The sequence below is a fragment of the Periplaneta americana genome, chromosome 8 (genome assembly GCF_040183065.1).
Source record: "Periplaneta americana isolate PAMFEO1 chromosome 8, P.americana_PAMFEO1_priV1, whole genome shotgun sequence".
In the NCBI taxonomy this organism is placed as follows: Eukaryota; Metazoa; Arthropoda; class Insecta; order Blattodea; family Blattidae; genus Periplaneta; species Periplaneta americana.
Window position 1 is genome coordinate 20,470,645 of NC_091124.1, and position 19,677 is coordinate 20,490,321.

Here is a 19,677-nt window from a genome sequence, read left to right on the forward strand (position 1 = left end):
GTTGCCTTGTGTATTGAAATATTGCAGTCCCCTACAGTAATTGCTGTAACAAAATTATGTGACTTATCAAATGTAACATAAAATATTTACTCCAATAATTTAAAATGGAAATGACAATTTATAATTCCCAAACACAATATTTTTCGCTTTATTCAGAATTTCTTTAGGAACTAAACTCATTTTTTTTAAACTACGTAAAAATAAAAGCCACTATTGATAAACAAACTGGTTACCATACTACATTATCACATAGTAACGCTTATTGATAATAGGGAATACTGTATAAGAGAATTTATAGTAATTCTGTTAATTTTTACAATAATTCTTACATTAAAGACCTCCCTGGAATAAGGGTGTAACCAACAAATCTGTAATATATGTTTCATAAGAAAGGAAAATATTTCCAGGGGCATATTTCATTAGGCCTATATTTACTAGCCGAACCATTTGACTAAATAAGGATACAAGTTTATTCAGGTATTGGATCAATAATTTGTTACAAATGAATGCTTCAAAATTATTTTTTCTACCAAAGTCACATATTTCATTAATTTGATATTACATCCTTTTCCCGGGGAGGTTTTCAACTATCTTTATAATGTGGAGAGCTTTTACTAAAAAAAAACTGATTTATGTAAACAGTATGCAAAGAGCTTTAGCATATTATAGACTCTGCCAGCATCTCATCCCTGAAATTCCTGTCTGCTAAAGTTCTGTTTTTCGTACTTTTACATAAATAACTATTAAGGAAATTGTGTGGTTACTTAAAGACAAATGCAAATACTGTATGTACATGATATCGGTTTATTGCATTTTTTTTTCCCATTTGTTAACATAGGTAAATGATATAGTACTACATATCGGAGCAGAAGTTACACAAACATGTATTCACTCAAACGATATTCAATCTACATAAGCCTCAATAATTTACAGTTTTCCGTACATGAGGATCATTTCTTAGCATCACTATACAATATTTTCAATTGAGGGTTTTGTTTATAATAGGCACATATTAGAAGAATTTGTATCACACAGTATTTAAGTAGGTATATGCTTGTGTGTTAAGATAATTTTATACCCAGACACCATTTTACAGACGTTAATACAGGAGAGTATATGTAAATGGCTTGTTTTCTCTGGAATCCAGATATTGCAATAGCAATAAACTTCTTATGTGTTTGCTAAATTCTCAGTACCAATTACACAATACAATGAGGAAGTAAGTCTTGTTATCACAGTATGGCAAATTTTCATTTTAATATTTCATGTTGTGCATATCACAAGTTAAAATACAGCTTGTATGTCCAGACACTCCCTTAGAAAATATGGTTATATTTATGTTATGACAGACCAGTATTAACCAGTATTAATCTTACACCACCGGTGAAATATATCATCATAAAAATGATAGAAAATAAAATAAAATGGCGGTGTATTCATTTGTGAGCTTCTATATTTAAAAAACCAAACATTTTAACTGTTCGAAGCATATATGAGGATCTTTTTTTTTCGTGTGTATGTTTCATGAAGTGAAAAATATTTCCTCTCTTGGTTGGTGGTTGCCAATACCTTCCAATTTATTGTATTAATACCAGTAGCAGCTGACAGTGACGATGTTGTTGAAGAATGGGTAGAACGGAGATGTAATTCAGTACATCATTGTAAAATAATGTTGTTTAGTCAACTGTTCGAAGACAGGTCTGGACCCCACAAGAGACACCAATAAGGTATCACTCATGAGGCAACTAGGCCAGCAGATAATGGGGTAGGATGGCCAGTTCCTTTGCCCCTCCATTGCATACATCGCTGACTAGCTACATATTACGCTAATCAGACTTCAGATGTATACAAACAATATTGTTTGTCCTCAGACACATATTGTCAAATGAAATGTACTGGCTGATAATAAATGTACATATCAGCCAGAAGCTCAATCAGAGGTTTGATGATGATGATAATTTATATGTTCCATTGATTTTCTGTGCTTTTTCATTTTTTCACCAAGCTGCACAAATCTGTAACACTGTCTTTTGAACATAACAGTCTCCATAAAAAGCTCACATGCAAACAGAAAAACTTATTTTTCTCACTACAGCTACATAATTATTTGTTCTTCATGTATACTTTGAGGTTAAATTTTCACCAACTATCAACTCTGGCACTTTGTTGTTTATACTTACACAATATTTAATTCTACACAGACATGCCTGGCTGTTTCATTTTCACTGTAACCTCATATTATTTGAGAATCCACAAGGAATACATGAGCCATAATGCTTCACACTCTCCCTACTGGTAGTAGTAAGGTTAATTCTTAGAATACTGGCAGATCCTTCGAATTCTATTCAGTGTTACGCAATTTCACTATCCTTACTTTCATCAAATTGCTTAATTCAGTGAGATGCACAATTTGACCACTTAAGTAATGCATGATGTACAAGAACTTAGAAATGCTATTACAAGAGTTAGACAAACAGACAATAACACATCCCCAACGTACATGAACATATCTCGTAAGACAAACTGGTTATACCCTAATCATCTCAAACATCAACATCTTCATCTTATAAGATTTGCCAGATCTTTATCAATAAAAGTTTATCTTATATTATAGGAGATTAAACTTGCTATATTTTCTTGGTTGATATGGTACATTTCAAATACTCTTCTCATTCGAATTGCATTACTTTTTATTTTCACAGAATTAAGTGCCCACTTCAGATGACACAACTAAAACTCCTCATATAATGTTTTTATTTTATTTTTTGAAGGGTACCATATCAAATTTTTATGGAGGTGAATGCGCATATATAGTTTAATTTTACATTAAATATACGATGACTAATAAGTGATACTTCGTATCTACAAAAATGGTAATTTAGTTTACATTATCATTTAGAATAACTACATTATTATCATGTTCACATAATTGGAATCTTAACTAATATTTTGTCCTGGAGTAGAAGGTCTTTCAAAGCAGGAACATATATAAAAAGTTTGTCAATTTTGAGAGAAATTAATTTTTACAACAGTTTTCTGATTCACCTGCAAATTCATAGATATGAGGCATCACTTCTTAGCCATCGATATGTAACTCTAATTCTTATATTAAATATGTATATTTTAAATTCATTTGACTTTGTCAGTTCTCTTTTACCCGAAGGTGTAGAGGCTTTGCAGACATCTTTCCATTTCTAGTGTGAGTCCTGATGACATGCCACCCATTCATGCCTTTCTCTTTTAAACTGCTTTTGATAATGTCTTCGCATGTCACTCATGATCTTCCCAAGTCACTTGTGATTTTAACTTACAAGATAAAACAAAATGGTACTTTAAGTGTGAGCATACATGGTAGGTACAGGGAAGGGGGGGAGAGAAGCATTCTTAAAACTGAATAAAGCAATGCAGTGAGCGAATCCCAAATCCAAAATTTAGTATTTTTTTTAGTTAACTGACTTAAAAAACGTAACTGTTCTGTATTCTGGATCCTTTTGGTCACCCTCACTGGAGGGCTGATGATTTAATCAAATCCTTCTCTCAATATACATGTACACATACAAAATAAAGATTTGGATTTGTTTAACCCTTAGAAGCCGCAAGACTTATACCACTATTGCACACAAATGTCTAATTCTTAATCAGGGGTTCGAATACCTGCATAATCAGATAAATTCGTGTTGGGTTCATTAGCCGAGCAGTTTAAGTCGCATAAGATATGTCCAGCCAGCACATCGTGCCTAAGATCGCAGGTTCGCGTCCCAGCACTGCAGTCAATTGAGTCTGTGGTGAAGGATGGGGAGGGTCCATGTAAAACAGTTGCTTTAATGGTACACATGGAAGCTGCGGTTGAAATGAGTTTGCTTCCTTTATAAGAAAAAAAAAAAAAAAAACAAAAACAAAAAAAATTTTTGTTCTTTAAAGACGCATATTGCATATTTAGCCATCTTTTCGAAAAGTTCTTCAGACAATCAAAGCATACAGAAGACCAACCACCCTCTCATCCTACATGTTTCACAGCAAAGAAGGTCAACAAAACAATTTATCTTCTCCTGCACCAATACACCTTCATACTTCAATGTTCAATGAAGTCTATAATTTCGACATTTAGTAGTTACTGCTGTATGGTAAGTGTCCAACTTTCACTCTCACAGGTTAAAATATGTTATTTAGTATTTACTTATTTAACCTGGTAGAGATAAGGCCGTCAGGTTTTGTTTTCAAAACAGTCTTTGTGAGCCTTTTATTAACTACAGTAATCAACCTCTCTACGAGACAGATACTCAAAAATTAAACTCTGATCGTCCAAATTGGGGATTATGCTGTGGGCTGTGTCCCTACTCATACAAAAACTAATTGCTACGTTACCTAAAGTAAAAAATAAGCCAAATGGATTTAATAAACACAGAATATGGCTTCGAAAAAAAAATATATATATATATATATATCCCTACAGAATTTAAGTTTCTTACTAATAATTCTTAAATTACTAGATATTTATTGCTCTTTAATGTGCCTGTTACTCTTGAAATAGATTCATTAATAGACAGTGACCTGAGACCAGGAGTAATGACTTGTAGTTTTGTTAAGCAGAAAACTTTCAGAGAACAACATCACATGCTCTTTAAACATGTACAAATAAGAATGACATCTTTCTTGGTAACTATAGATCTATTACGACCAAATTGTTTATTATTACAATTATACTTCCAAGATATTAATTAGCCTGTGCTTTAAATGCAGAAAGGGTGTCTAAATTATTATTTCTCTGTATGTACAATTTTTAAAATAAAGAGGAACTCACATATTTAAAAGCAAAATACTGAATTACCTATAATGTGCAACAGAAACTTACAATACAATAGAGACATTAAATTATTATGAATTATTAAGAGCAACATAAACAGTAACCTGTAAAACTCTCAATAACAAAATACACAATCTCAAATCAAATACACTAACTCAAGTTTAAATTCTAGGAATGTGGCTTACAAGAAAACTTTCAGCACACATATGTGAGAATATTGTTTCATCATGCACTTCGCAAATTGTGTGCTATTCCAACTATAAATGTAGCTACAAAAATAAAGTGTATATACATTCAATTATTTACATAATTTTTCTATATTACAAATATTAGACGAGGACTGTATATATGCAGTATTGAAAGGGGATGGGAAGACTGAAGTACAATGTACTAGAACAATGATAGGACAAAGTTTACACTTTAAACTGGCAGAAATGCGAGAGATCATTGCATGTAATAATTCTCTCATCCCCAAAACAAGCAATCCTGGACTTAAACACGCTAGTTACAAATCTAAGAAATCCTCGACTTAATATGCTAGTTACAAATTCATCATGAGATTAACCAAGTTTTGAAGAAAGACATGTTAACTTTAGGGCTGTCACAAATACTAATACATTTTACAGTTTTCGTTGGTCAGAAATATACTCAATTAAGGTTATATTTTATCATACACCTATGATAAGAATCTATCTAGATATGTGTGGCAGAATAACAGAGATCTTTGTAAATTAGAAATAAAGATCAGGAGAGAATACATGCTCAAAAATGAAAATTTTACACATAAAAAAGGAAAGTTTAAAACAAGACCACATTAAGGTAGTTTTCTAACCTTGGGAGAAAAATTTGCAGTTTTTATCCAGCTTTAAGATCTTGGAGTTTTAAATGAACTTTCTTAAGCAGTAGAACACTGTTTGTAGTTTGGCACTTAGTTATGTTAATCATCTTCATTTTGGTGCAAGGATGATGAAAATATCTCAATACTAAGTGCACTTTGTGTTAATTAGTGTTGTAAAATGTGGCACAACTGAACATGAAGAAAAATCATCTACATCCTGAGGATATGAAAAATTGTAAAACCAAACACACAGCTTCTTGATGTCCACATGTCGCATTTTTGTTCATATGATAAGGACGAGAACCCTATATTTAATAAAAAGTCAATTGAATCAGAATTGCTCTGATCACACATTTTATAAAATAACTGACAACTAATAATCTTCCATAACATTAACGCTTGGCACGCTAGAAATTAAGCTTTCATTGCTACATAAGTTTGATGATGAGCTGTGCTATACATGTGCCTGTTACTCAGTCCACATGCCCCAAACCAGCCAAATGGCAGAACCAAAGACCTAAAGAGACAGTGTCAAGTCGTGTCTCCTTACAACAGGTCTGTGCAATTGTCGGATATTGTGGAAGAGTGCTTTACTTTAACACAACAGTTGGCACCAGCAAGCAAGCTGTCTTACAATAATGAAGTCATGTTGACTGATCGATGTAACCAGTAACTTCGTAACTCCAAATATTAATGTAGCTTAGAATTTTAATTATTATAAACACAGATAAAGTTGAATAGACACTGCCTCAATGTCTCATAGCACACTTCGCCCCTGGCAGAAAATAATGCTGAGTGCTCAAAGTAACATGCTTAATAAACTGAAAATACAGATCATTCTTCATTATTATTTACTACAGTGACAATTACAGTGGAATTCAATTAACTACATATAATACTGGCAACAAATCTATTTTTGAAATAGACAGACTAGGTAGGTAGTTTGACTTCAAATGCACAGAGAAATTTGCAGACACATGCAACAAACAATACATTTCCAATTCTAAATCTCATTTCTTCCTTGTGTGCAAGAGTCTCGTATCAACTGGGACGTTTTATGACAAATTCTACATCTCGGACATAAAACTCTATATAGGAGTAATGGAATGAAAGTAAGTCTTATCTGAAGACGAACAGATAATAATGCGACAGCCCTGAGTAACATGCTTGAAAAACTGAAAGCACAGGATCATGATCACCATTATTAAAGTGATAATTAATATTAACTTCACTAAACTATTCATAACGCTGACAACAAATCAGAGTATTTCCAAAATAGATCTTATGACTTAAATTGATGAACAGGAAATCCTACAGAATGCATAAAACACTACATTTTCCGTTCTAAAGGTCATTTTTCCCTTGAGTCTGGCGAGAACTTCTTCAGCTATATTTCGTAGTTTATGTTACAAGTTTATACATTATGTTTTATTAGACATGAGCCACCAACCAAAACCACATTTACTTATTTCTCATGGTACTTTTTCCTTCCTATTTACATCTTATGAAAAGGGAAGACTGAAGACTCAAATAAACAATAAGACGACAAATTTCCCTCCCCTCACTAGAAAGTGCTTCCTCCATCACACAGTACTCTACACACATCCATTTTTATACATTAGCTTGACCTTCTGAAACCTTTAAGTCTTGAATCAGAGTTCTTGCATAGTACAGTCTTTCATAATAAGTTTTGAACATAATTTAAACAACAAACTAAAAGTATCAAGTCAGAATTCATTCTTATCTGAAACACTTACGGCTATAGATGCAATTCATGACATCATTGAAATTGATATTGTTTTAAACTAATGTTCCATTCACTACTTATAGAATAGTCTCTTGTAATTGTAAGAGACTTATTCTGTGAACAATAATAACAACATTACAGCATTTTATTATTTGTTCGTGTCCTATTCACCATATTCTTTGTATCAGTAGCCAAGGTACAGCATAAATACTGGAGAGGCTAAAAAAAATCAGCTTCCTTATATTCTTTTATACAGCAGGTCCAGGAGTCAATTCTTCTTGGTTGTAAAAGTATCAATTCGTTCCTTGAAACTCTGATCAAAAGCAAGTTGTTTAACCAGTTTCTTTTCAATGTTGATTGTACTGAGGGAACATAATGTTCTATTCTTCACTGAATTACGAAGATAACTTTTTACCCCTCTGACTGTGCTCATACTCCTTTGGAGGAAGCTGCAGTAATGGCGAGTGTCACGACCAATTTGAAAGTGATGTTACCTCTTTATAGATGGTTTGAAGGTTATTGCTAACTATGAATTTCAGGAGGTTTGCAGGGGTAAATAATTTTCTTCATCTACATAAATATTCAATTCATTTTCTAATCATTCTTTGTTGAGAAATGGATTTGTGCACAGAAGGTTATATCTCCAAAGCATTTTTCCTTTTGTATAGTCAGTGTGTCCAAGATTTCGTAGGTTAGTCATGAAGTCTTGTTCACGTACACTTATTTCACTGAAAATCCTTTTCGAGTTTTCAGCACATGATCTCAAAGTATTTTCTGATCTCATATTCTTCATTACCGTGATAGTCTTCTTGATTTCAGTATTACACATTTATGTCTGATGTAAGTTTTTTTGAAGGAGTCCAAAAAAAGATAGTCTATAAAATTATGTCAAAATTTCTTTATAAAGACAAAGTAGGAAAATACATTACATTTTATTCAGGATATTAAGCAGGTTCAAAGATCTCTGTATCCCACTCTCCAGTATTATCTGTACTTGACTGGAAAATGTCTTTCAGCTCATTGCATTCTGCATAAATTGTATACATTGCTCGGGAATTAAAATTCCAGCAGGTACTACATGTTTGCCGTAATCTAAATTCTTTACTTTCTAAGAGTTATGTTCTCTTTGAGGATTTAATGAAAAACGTATGGAAAGCTGCAAGATTATAAAAGAAAAGCCTGACCTGTTTCATTGTTTTCGAACACTATAGCAGCACTAGATTTAATTTATGATCGTAATAATGTAAAAGTGTAGCTTGTGGACATATTTGTTTCAAAAAGCATTGGATGCCTCCTCATTCACCTGCCATTACAGAGGCACCTTCATAGATTTAGTTTATGATCGTAATAATATAAAGATATAGCTCATGTATATTTGTTTCAAAAAGTGTTGGACATCATCTTGTTCACCTGCCATTACAGAGGCACCATCATATGTTTTATTAGCAACTCCCACGCATTAAGTTGATTAATAATAACTTCTAATAGCCATATAGCAGTTTTGTCACTTGAAATGTCATAAAAACTAACGAATCTTTCTTTAGGACCACATCTTCTGTGTAGAGCCTAAGAATAATGCTCATTTGAGTTTTACAAGGAACATAGAGGTTTTTATATGCTTATACACACACAAACTTGCAGGAATTCTCTTTAATGTGTTCGTTAATTACGTCAGTTACTGATTCAATCACCTCATTTTGAATTGTACTTGCACCCTGTTAGCCAAGAATATTTCTTATACCATGAAAATTGAAATTTTCATTTGTCTTTCTCTGTCACTATCTTAATATGTAAATGTGGTCTCGATTTCCTATCTTTTATGTATATTTTGTTTTTTATGTTCAACTTGAAAACAATTTGTCTTTTAATTCAACAATAATGACCTCAATGTTCTCTCAGTACGAATCATTTTACACAAAATTAGTATGTAACACACATACATAAATGCACTTTTGATTAAACTAACACTCAACAATGCAGTGCATTCACAGAATGTATTATATTGCGACGTTGAGGCTATGAGTTGTAACTTTCCTACGAGTTGTAACTTTCTTCCAGTGAATCGATATCCCCTCCCCTTGCCTCCCTTCAAGTTTGTGAGTGCCACTGCCTCTGAGGCCTCTGTCACAAGTCTCTCACACTGAACTCTATCCTGGAATGACTGCCAATAGTGATTTTAATATATGAAGGATTGGAGTGAAACCAAGTGTTACAATCGTTATTACGAACTTATACTGTTAACAAGTAGAATAACTCAAATTTTTTTGGGTAAGTTAAACCTCAAAAGCCTCTTTAAGAGCATAGCTATTGTTGAGGATAGTGAGTACTAAGAACACATATATTTTATTCGTTATTTTCTACCCTCAAATTTACAGTACCTATTTCAATAACCTAAGATCAGGTTGAATAATTCTGGCCTATAACAATTTCTGGCATCTAGAAAATGTCACTACATTCCTCAACCAGTAATAAAAAATAATAATCTTGAGGTTACAATTTATTTTCTAATCCATAACAGTGAAACAAACAATGTTTGTGTGTTCCTTTGTTCATTTGAATTATAAAACTTTACTCTACATAAATGAATAATTATGTTTAAAACAAGGTATACACGTATGTATTTTATATGTATAGTAAAGTACTATAAATAGTTTCTTTTAATTCTCCCAATATGACAATTTTCTATGTTGTCACAGATTAAGTTCTCTTCCAATATTAAGTGAAATAATTTATTAATCCATCATTACTTGTGCTTAAAAAAGGAGAGTTTTGTTACGTAGATAAGCTGTTTTGGACAGTGGCTCATTCTGTACAAACCTTTTTTCACAATTTAAGTATGTATTATTTAATTAACACTAAATCTATTTATATTGTGCAACAACCCATATTAGGATAAGCACTTACTTAAATCATGGCCTTTATATGAATGACAACCACATACAGTATTTAAGTACAGATGAAAGAGATATGAGCAAACTGGATGTAATTAAATACTGTTGCAGAAATACTTTGGCACAGGTTACATCATCACAACCTATGTCCAGCATCATACATTCTTACAATTCGAACACAATTTAATGTCAACTGACTACGGAATCTTTAAACTTAAGTCAGAAAGCTAAAGGGGTACTGAACTAAAGTCACATTCTGGGATGATATATTCTAAAAAACATTCATTTAATTATACACACAATGGGCAAACTAGACCTTTCTATGACTGATGCTTTCCAAGTAACATACCTCTAAACATGGGCCGTGCCACGCCATAGCAAGTCCATTCTTACTTCGGTAATCACGCTACATTCATTATAATTCATGTTCAAATCGCGAAAAATACCGTTCTTATTTTCATAACAAAGGATTAAGTAGCTACCAGCTTACACACGGATGCAGCAGTGTGATGTCAGCAGCCATGGTGGACAAAATTCCTTCACTTGCATACTGAGAACCATTTGATATTTCGAGTTGTGGTTTTCAGTGCTGTCATCAGCTTCCTATTATTTACAACATATGAAAAAATGATTTTTTTTATTCAGTACCCCTTTAAAGTAATTAAATGCTTGCTTTTTAAGCTGAAAACGTAAATGTTACATTATAAGCAATATTATTTTACGAAATTAACAGGATATGTAATGGTAATTAAAAAATGCCTGGTTTCCTCAACATACTGTATGGAACTCATCTGTTTACAAGACATTAGTCTTAATTTTTTTTGTCTATGCGAGTTTAATGCAAAATTTTTGTGATATAGCTAAACAATGTGACCACAATGAACCATAAAAATAGTCCTTAATTTCAAACAGTAGGAGACTATGTTGAATCAATTTACAGATATTTAAGAATATTAAAAATGTGGAAGAATAGAATCAGGAAATCAGTGTTGTGTATAAATTTATCGAATGTTGTTTTCAACTCGTATAAGTATCAGGAAATTCAAACCAAAACAAATCAATATATTTTTCAAAGAAAAATAAAAGCGAGAGGATGCACGTGACTATATTTATGGAATACTATCAACAACGTTTTAAAATTCAACATTTTTTAATGTCGAAAAAGTATTAGCTCAGCTGTCAATTTCTCTTCAAAGTGTCTTGAGTTCGATATGGAGCACATTCATTGTGATATTTTTGGTGGACAAAGTGGCTATAGGGTACATTCTTCCTAAGTGCATCAGTTTCCTATGCTATTCAAGTCCCACCATTGCTTCATTACGTCATAGTCTCTAACAGCCTTTGTATTAAGAGCTTTAAATAAAGAATTATGCTGCATTCATTTTGAAGAATATTCTGCAGCACAGAATGGAATTCAAGCAATGAATAAATAACTAGTGCAATGTATGAATAAATTCAACATTAAGAGAACCAGGCAAACGGTTATTATAGATATAAAACTAAAAATTGAAATAACTGTCCATATTAAGGGGACTGGGTAGTCTGAGCATATGGCTATTGTGTATGAGTGAAGAAATTTCACTATTACTCTTACAATTTTTACAATATACAAACAATATCTGCTGTATATTTTGATTTTTAGATTATCTTTTTACCTTATACATTTGATTTTATAAAAAAAGTTTAAACCTGAAAAATATTAATTAAATTTAAGTTAAAAACATAGGTGTTTTAGGAACATTTTTCTCAGAAACCCTTTGCACTACAGGTTCCTAAAAATTCGAGCATATTTCCAATGCAGCTGACTATAGTTTCCGCCATTTTCATCACATCATGAATATTCGTTGAATAGAAAAAATTATTTTCCATCCTGAAAAAAGTTATTTAAAACTTTTCATACTTTTCTAGATGTACAATCCATAATAATTTTTATAACTACGTGAAAGTGGTCATGCTTCTTCACTGCCATATGAAATAACAGTATGCAAAATTTCAGCCTCCTAGCCTCAGTAGTTTATGAGAAAAATGTTCCTAAATACCCATGTTTTTAACTTAAATTTAATGAATATTTTTTAGGTTTAAACATTTCTATAAAATCAAGTATAAGAGGTAGAAAAATAATCTAAAAACCAAAATATACCTGAAAATATTGTGTGTATGCTGTAAAAATTATAAATTAATAGATTCAAAAGTTGAAGAGTAATAGCAAAATTTCTTCACTTGTACACAACAGCTCAGACTACCCAGTCCCCTTAAATTTCTCGTATCATATCTCTCATTTGCTTTGGAATATTTTTCATGTCAGGCAACATTCAAAATAAAAACTGACATACATTTTACTGCCTAGTATTTACATGTCGTCTGAAGCAAGCCATACATGACAGAGAAGAATGTGCTTTCTGAATTGTCAAATTATTTAAGCAAGAGGCAGTTGAGATTAGATTATCACTTAGGTTGTCAAGATTTGTGTTAATATTGTGACAGAAGATGTAAGAGCTTCTAAAAGCAGAATTACACTGAGGGAGCAGTGTGCAACATGCAACAATGTAGTATGTAATATTTTTCATATTGAAAATCTCTGCAACATGCAACAGAAGTCTTGACTCCCGCACAATGCTTCAAAACTTTCTGATTGATATCGGAAGCAGCTATTGTTTCATGCAACATTAATTGTGTATATTATTATTCTTTTGTTTTCTACTATTATTGCGAGTGCTGTTTACAGCTACACAAGACATAATAGTGTACTGGAAAAACACTTGAATTTATTGAGTACAGATTTTATTAAATAATCCTGAATATCGGTAATATAAACTACAAAAACAATGGAATACAAAAAATTAATCTAAAAGCCAAGCAACATGGGTAGAAAAGCCCTGAAAATAAAATGGTATGCATCATCATCATTTAATTCATTAATCGAAGCTGAAAAAATAACTATGTGTCATTCCATTGAACATTATTTTGTCTTCAACACCATCTCTATTGGCGCTGTTTATTTTTCAGATTAGAACTTTGATAAACCACAGCAGAACATTTTTAAAGTGACATTTTTTCTTGACAAATGAACCTGCTGCTTTGATATAAATAGTAACGTTGCATGCGACAATTGTTGCAAGGCGGTGTTGATCAACAAAATGAAAAGTGGGAAATAAAGCATACACATTTCTCCCTTGGTGTAAACCAGCTTTTAGAAAGCAAATAAACTCTTACGAAAACAAAAGAATCCACTATAGTAACCTGACGAGGTGTTTTATAGTTAATATAAATCCTTGAATTTTTCTTTTTCAATATACATTGCACTTATGAAAGCTTACAGAGGGAAAAGGATCAAATTTCTAAGTGAAAAGATTTAAGTATATATAGTGGAGAATTGAAATGCTTACACTGATAACTGGTAATGAGGCACCTGTGCATTTTGAAATATTATACCAGGTAATGTAAAAGATACTAAGAAAAATATTATCACATTACACAACAACGAGATTTTAACAATATTAATAAATACTTCTGTGATAAATATTTTTCTTTACAAAATTACATTCAGTCTTGGAATGCTGACAATGGTTAACAGGTCACCTGATATTAAGACTACAGCAGCCAATGTGCTTGCAGATTACGTGTTCTCACATTTACGAATTTATAACATCTACACTTGAATACTTAGCGATTTAATGCCATCTCGTGGGTAACTGAAATTAAACAACAATGCGCAATCTACTCTTAAGTTGTGTTACTTCCGCATCTAATCTTAGACAATAATAGTACTAATACTTTTATATCGAACTCACAAAGCTAATATTACCGCAAATAAGCAAACAACACAAGTACGTTTAGTTCCAAAATACCAATGAAAATATGCAGAAAATCTATTAGAATTAAGTGCAGACTTTAAGATAGATTCGATACCTACCACCAAAAATTTAACACATTTATATTTAACACCAGAATGTTACCTCGACTCGTCACCAATTTCCATATATTATTATAGATTACAAATTACACACAATTGTTTCCCATATTTATGAAGACTAAATAACATATATCTTTTCTATATAAAACAAGAGAAAACTGACATGGCCTACAATGCCAATAGCTTATGAGTTCTCATTTTGGTTGCAATATATTAAAAACAGAAGTTATAAATATTTTCATAATTCTGCTAGTGATTTTAGAACAAGAATTTTAATTATCAGTACAAATAATTACACGTGAAGGTAACTTAATTATTTAGATTTCAATTGGATTAACAGTAAAGTCTTAATTGATTCATGTCAACAATCCATAGAAATTCGAAGTTACTTCTTTCTTTCAACAATAATTTATATTTTCATTCCTTTTGTGTGTTATAGTTCGTGGTTACAAAAATGCTATAAAAGTGTACACATAAAAATTTTCGAGCAATATTATAATAGCGTTATCTGATTCAAAGTACTTTTTCTTTCCTTCAAGAAGAGAGGTGGTTAAGATGATGGAAGACAAAACAGCTATGCTAGTCTGATCCACACAGGAGAAATTTTGAAATTAAACAAAATCAAGAGTCATTTCCTTTGTATTTAAATAATTTAATATAAACTTCAGAATTAATAACTAAAATTGTGATATTACTTAGGACATTCTGGTGTAGTAAATAACAGTGCATTAAAGTCATTACTGTGCAATGTATGATACAACAACCAATGTATTTAACGACTTTAAATTCTATTTATTTTCTCCAGGCTGCCTGTTTATACCACTGCTTAAGCTATAATATTCCGTATTTAAAACCATAACACTATCCTATCCTTATATGATATTTATATTGGAATGTTGGCAAAACAGGTTTTCATCACTATCAAAAATTATGCCCCACATATAATATTATACAAAACTCGCAAACAGCAGGGTTTTCAGTTTCTGGAAAAGGAAAAGAATGTGTGAGAATGTGCTTTCAATTGATATTATTTAATGCGATCAAGAAACTAGACATAATAAAGGATAATATTTCCGTCATCAGAGACAAAGTTCCTCAGTTTTATACCATCAGTTGCAGAAAATTCTTTTTACCCAATTTTGCTCTCTCTCTCTGTAAGAAAGTATTCAAAGATCCTTGATTTGACTCCATTATCAGTGAGCAGGATTCATATTGGCACACTCTTAGTAGCAAAAATTATAATGTACAAAAATTAAGGAAACTACAGACAATGTTGCAATACATCCCTTCAGCTTTAACAAGACTACACTTTTCCATATAGGGTTAAAAATTGTTTTATTTCCCTATATAACTTTTAACTCCTCTTTATGTGAGCATAAGTGAACTCTGACAAACCCTGCTGAAATCTACATTATTCGATTACGAAAAGGCATATTACCCATGTGCAGTTCCAACAAGTTAGTGTCTTAGCTTAAAACTAGTTTGAGAAAATTTAAAATCCAAGGCCTATTGAAGGAATGCTGGAAGTAAGACTGATCTTCCATTAGTAGTTGTCCCTTTAAATGACTCTCATCTATAATCGTTCATTCTCTTCCAGTGAAGGTAGACCATTTTCTTTGTCGGGTGAGCCTTCATCTGATTCACTTCTCTTCCTCTGAATACCAAAAGCAGTTCCTGTAATAATGAACCACAACCATTAAATATTAATTGTCTCTTCTCTTCAATATCAGCATATTAGACACTTTCTTAGATGCTTGCAAACACTAATATTGATAACGTCCACATGCACAACTTTCACCGTTACAAAATGATGATTAGAAGTACAGTAACTCTCAACTGGTTAACTTCCAAGCAAGTTACAAACTATTTAAAATAATAATCATTTGATTTCCAATGAGATCATGGATTTTCTCCATTGATTTAATCCTTCTTGCTGCACTCAGTCTCTAACAGAAATAGTCGACCTGGTTGGCAAGTTGGTATAGCACTGGCCTTCTATGCCCAAGGTTGCGGGTTCGATCCCGGGCCAGGTCGATGGCATTTAAGTGTGCGTAAATGCGACAGGCTGATGTCAGTAGATTTACTGGCATGTAAAAGAACTCCTGCGGGACAAAATTCTGGCACATCCGGCGACACTGATATAACCTCTGCAGTTGCGAGCGTCGTTAAATAAAACATAACATCTAACAGAAATAAGTACCAGGAGCATTTTCTTAGGGGCAAAGGTGACCAGCATGCAGGATTGACATCTGTACTGCTACTCAGTTCTAATTGTCTTATGAAGCAGAAACTTTACTGTCCTACCACTCTAAGGGCTTTTCAGGGCCTCTAGCGCTGCATTTACGTAATCTGCACAATATGCAGTCACAAAAATTGCTGCTAGCCTGTCCTCATTAAAATCGCTTAATTATCCAAAATTATTAAACACACAAACTGACGATGGACTGAGTGATTTTAAAAGAGAACAGTGATGTACAGTACAACCATGATTATGTGTTCCTCGATTAACCATTCTGAAGATTATCTTTCACATTTCTCTAAGTGGTAAAAGCTAATGGCTCACACAGACTGTTCTTTTCTACTGTCTGAATCATGCCTACCACTGAATGTTTAACTTTCGTACATTTCTGAGTGAAGTTTAAATAAATACTTTCACTCTCTTTAGATTATTATATAAATTTCACTTCATATCACCTTCCTCGAATATTCATAAGCAATTAGCGAATTCAAAATGTATATAAAAAGGAAATTAGTTGAGGAGAAGTGCTGAAAAAACTGACTTTTTAAACCGCCTTAAATTGCTCCAGATAGATTCAAGTCTATTAAAATTGATAATATGGATTATTCGTTTTCTTTGATTAACTGTTCACTATATTCCGTCCATTAAAAGAGATAATTGAGATTCTACTGTAATTCTTTAATGGTAACTCTTACTTTAAAAGTCAATATTATAATGTCAGATTGTGTTTTTCTCATTGTCAGAAGCAATCAAATTCTATGGCACTCTCATTTCCTATTAGTTGTTTGCATTAAGCCATTCCTGGAATGAAAAGAAACTAAAAAGTATCGAAAAATTATCAGGTCCTTTTTCCAATACTATTGATCATTCTCAATACTCCCAAGCATTGAGATATCAAAAATATCACAGACTCAACTCTATTTTTCACTATTGTTACTGACTTTAAATCAGCCGATGTAAATATATTCTAAAACCACACAATGGAATTCTCTCCATAACTCATTTCATCATTCAACAATCCCACTTGCGAACAATTAGAAATGAGTATTTCTTACATTTTCTTTGGAGAAATTGTTGCATATTATTTCATTTCATAACTTTCCAATAAAATAATATGCAAGAATTTCTTTGAGCATTGTATGTTTCTCATTCTGAATCTCAAACTGTTCTTTATACTGAACGTATCTATAACGTTTAAGTTCACATTGTGAATGTAGTCTTAAGGTCACAGAATTTGAAATCATAATTAAGGATCAATTAAATGTATACTTGACTCGAAAACATGACGGCCTCTCTTCTTGGAATTGGTAATCCCTCATAAACCCCCATCCTCTACTCAACCCCTAGCCGTGTGGGAGAAATACAATAGATCCCAGCATTGCCAAATCTAGTAGTCATTGCCACTACCTGTTGGGTTTCACCCGTTTTCAGTATCTTTTTAGACATTTGTCGACGTGTTGTTTTATACCGTTGTGCTCTTCAATATGTCTATTTATTCTGGCCATGATTAATGAGTGTTGTAGCAGATGATCCGCAGCCAGGCCTCCTGATTCACCTGAAGATCCAGGACCATCACAAGAACAAATAACACCGTCGAAGAAAACAGAATATCTTATTTGTAGAGGAGCGTAGCTAAAAAAACAAAGTGTTAAAATTATTCTAACGTTAGAAATTCTATCCATATTGTAATCGAAAGTTAAGGCAGTTTGATAAGTACAAATCTTAATCACTTAACATCGGACGCAACCGGCGGAGTTGGTAAAAAAATTATATATGGGGCATAGAAATTAAGAATTACGATTCACCAACTGAAGAGAAAATAAACTAAAACAGAATTCGGTAAGATAGACGATTTTATATGTGATTTACTTCGTCGAACAGTATGTGGACAGTACGCGAAAAAGATATTGCCAACAGCAAATAAACTTACGGAAATATTCTGGCCTGATTTGTACATTATGTTTAAGAATACAGAAAAAATTTCATTCGATTCTATCCAGCACTTTCGAAATTACCAGGAAAAGGGTTTTCAAGGAATATAGTTTGCGAAGAGGAAAAAAAAGCTCATGCCGTTTTCCACTTAACAGCTATTATGGCCAATGCCGCACTTTACATTAAAAATCATAACTTCAGAACTAATACAGAGCCACTGGCATAGCTCAGTTGGCTGAGTTGACTACCGATCCGAAGTTGCACTTGGGCGTGGGTTCAGTTCCCCCTTTGACTGATTTATCTGATTGGGTTTTTTTCGAGGTTTTTCTCAACAGTAAAGCGAATGTCAGGTAATCTATAGCGAATCCTCGACCTCATCTCGCCAAATACCATTTTGCTATCACCAATCCCATCGACACTAAATAACTTAGTAGATACAGTGTCGTTAAATAACTAAAAATAACTAAAAAAACTAATACAGGTTGTTTTACCTGAATGAACTTCAATAGTTGGTGTAGAAATTTAAATTTTATATTAAGCCTATATTTTACATAACAGAATTTTAAGGTATAAGAAGTGTACATGCATCCTTAATTAATTCAATCATATTTCGTATCTTATAACGTTCCTTAGGCCTACAGAAAATTTGCATCGAATCAGCAACTAAACTAGCAGAAAAACAAATATATTCTTTTTTGTGCTTTAATATGATTTTCGTGTTATGAAAAAATGATCTAAAAGGAATACATTTATCCATGACTGGTATCTAAACTGGTCTTTATTTCACCGTCCTTAGCAACCTAAATAATGACATTATTCACAGCAGTGCTTAAAAGTTTTCTAACTTACAGCAGTGAATTAAATGTTTTTAAATCACTCTCTATATGACAACCAACATATTAGCATTAATTAAAATGAATATATACGAACTTCTTTGCCAACAACACATTACAAAGAAAAGACCTACAATTTAAAATTAAATTTACATACCAGTAATGAATAAAATATTGTATAGCACACTAGAGTAAACATTTTAATTGCTTGTGGAAATTATCACCCAAGGCGAAGCGGATAAAATCAAATATTACCCTCTTGTACTATAAATTGCTATTCAATGATCACAGTTTCCGAAAATTTTACCAGCGTAACATCCTTAATTAAGTATAAAATTCTGGAACTTCAATAACATGAGAATTTAACACTTATTATATAATTCTGCATTCCTTTGTTTATTTAGGCAAAACATGTTAGTGAAAATATAAATATAAAGTATTTTTAAAATAAGTTTGTTCATTTTTATACCAATTTTGTTT

General features: G+C 32.3%; 1 protein-coding gene across 4 annotated transcripts in view; it reads right to left on the minus strand.

Annotated features, from left to right (window-relative positions):
* Positions 1-781: 781 nt before the first annotated feature.
* LOC138704544 (pleckstrin homology domain-containing family D member 1-like) overlaps positions 782-19,677 on the minus strand; it is a 267,332-nt gene continuing 248,436 nt past the window's right edge. For 3 of the 4 annotated variants that reach the window (XM_069832545.1, XM_069832544.1, XM_069832546.1), the window contains one exon: positions 782-15,867. In XM_069832545.1, coding sequence (XP_069688646.1) covers positions 15,767-15,867 — 101 coding nt within the window. In that variant the 3' untranslated portion in view covers positions 782-15,766. The remainder of the gene's footprint in view (positions 15,868-19,677) is intronic. The other variant, XR_011333366.1, reaches the window with a different exon arrangement.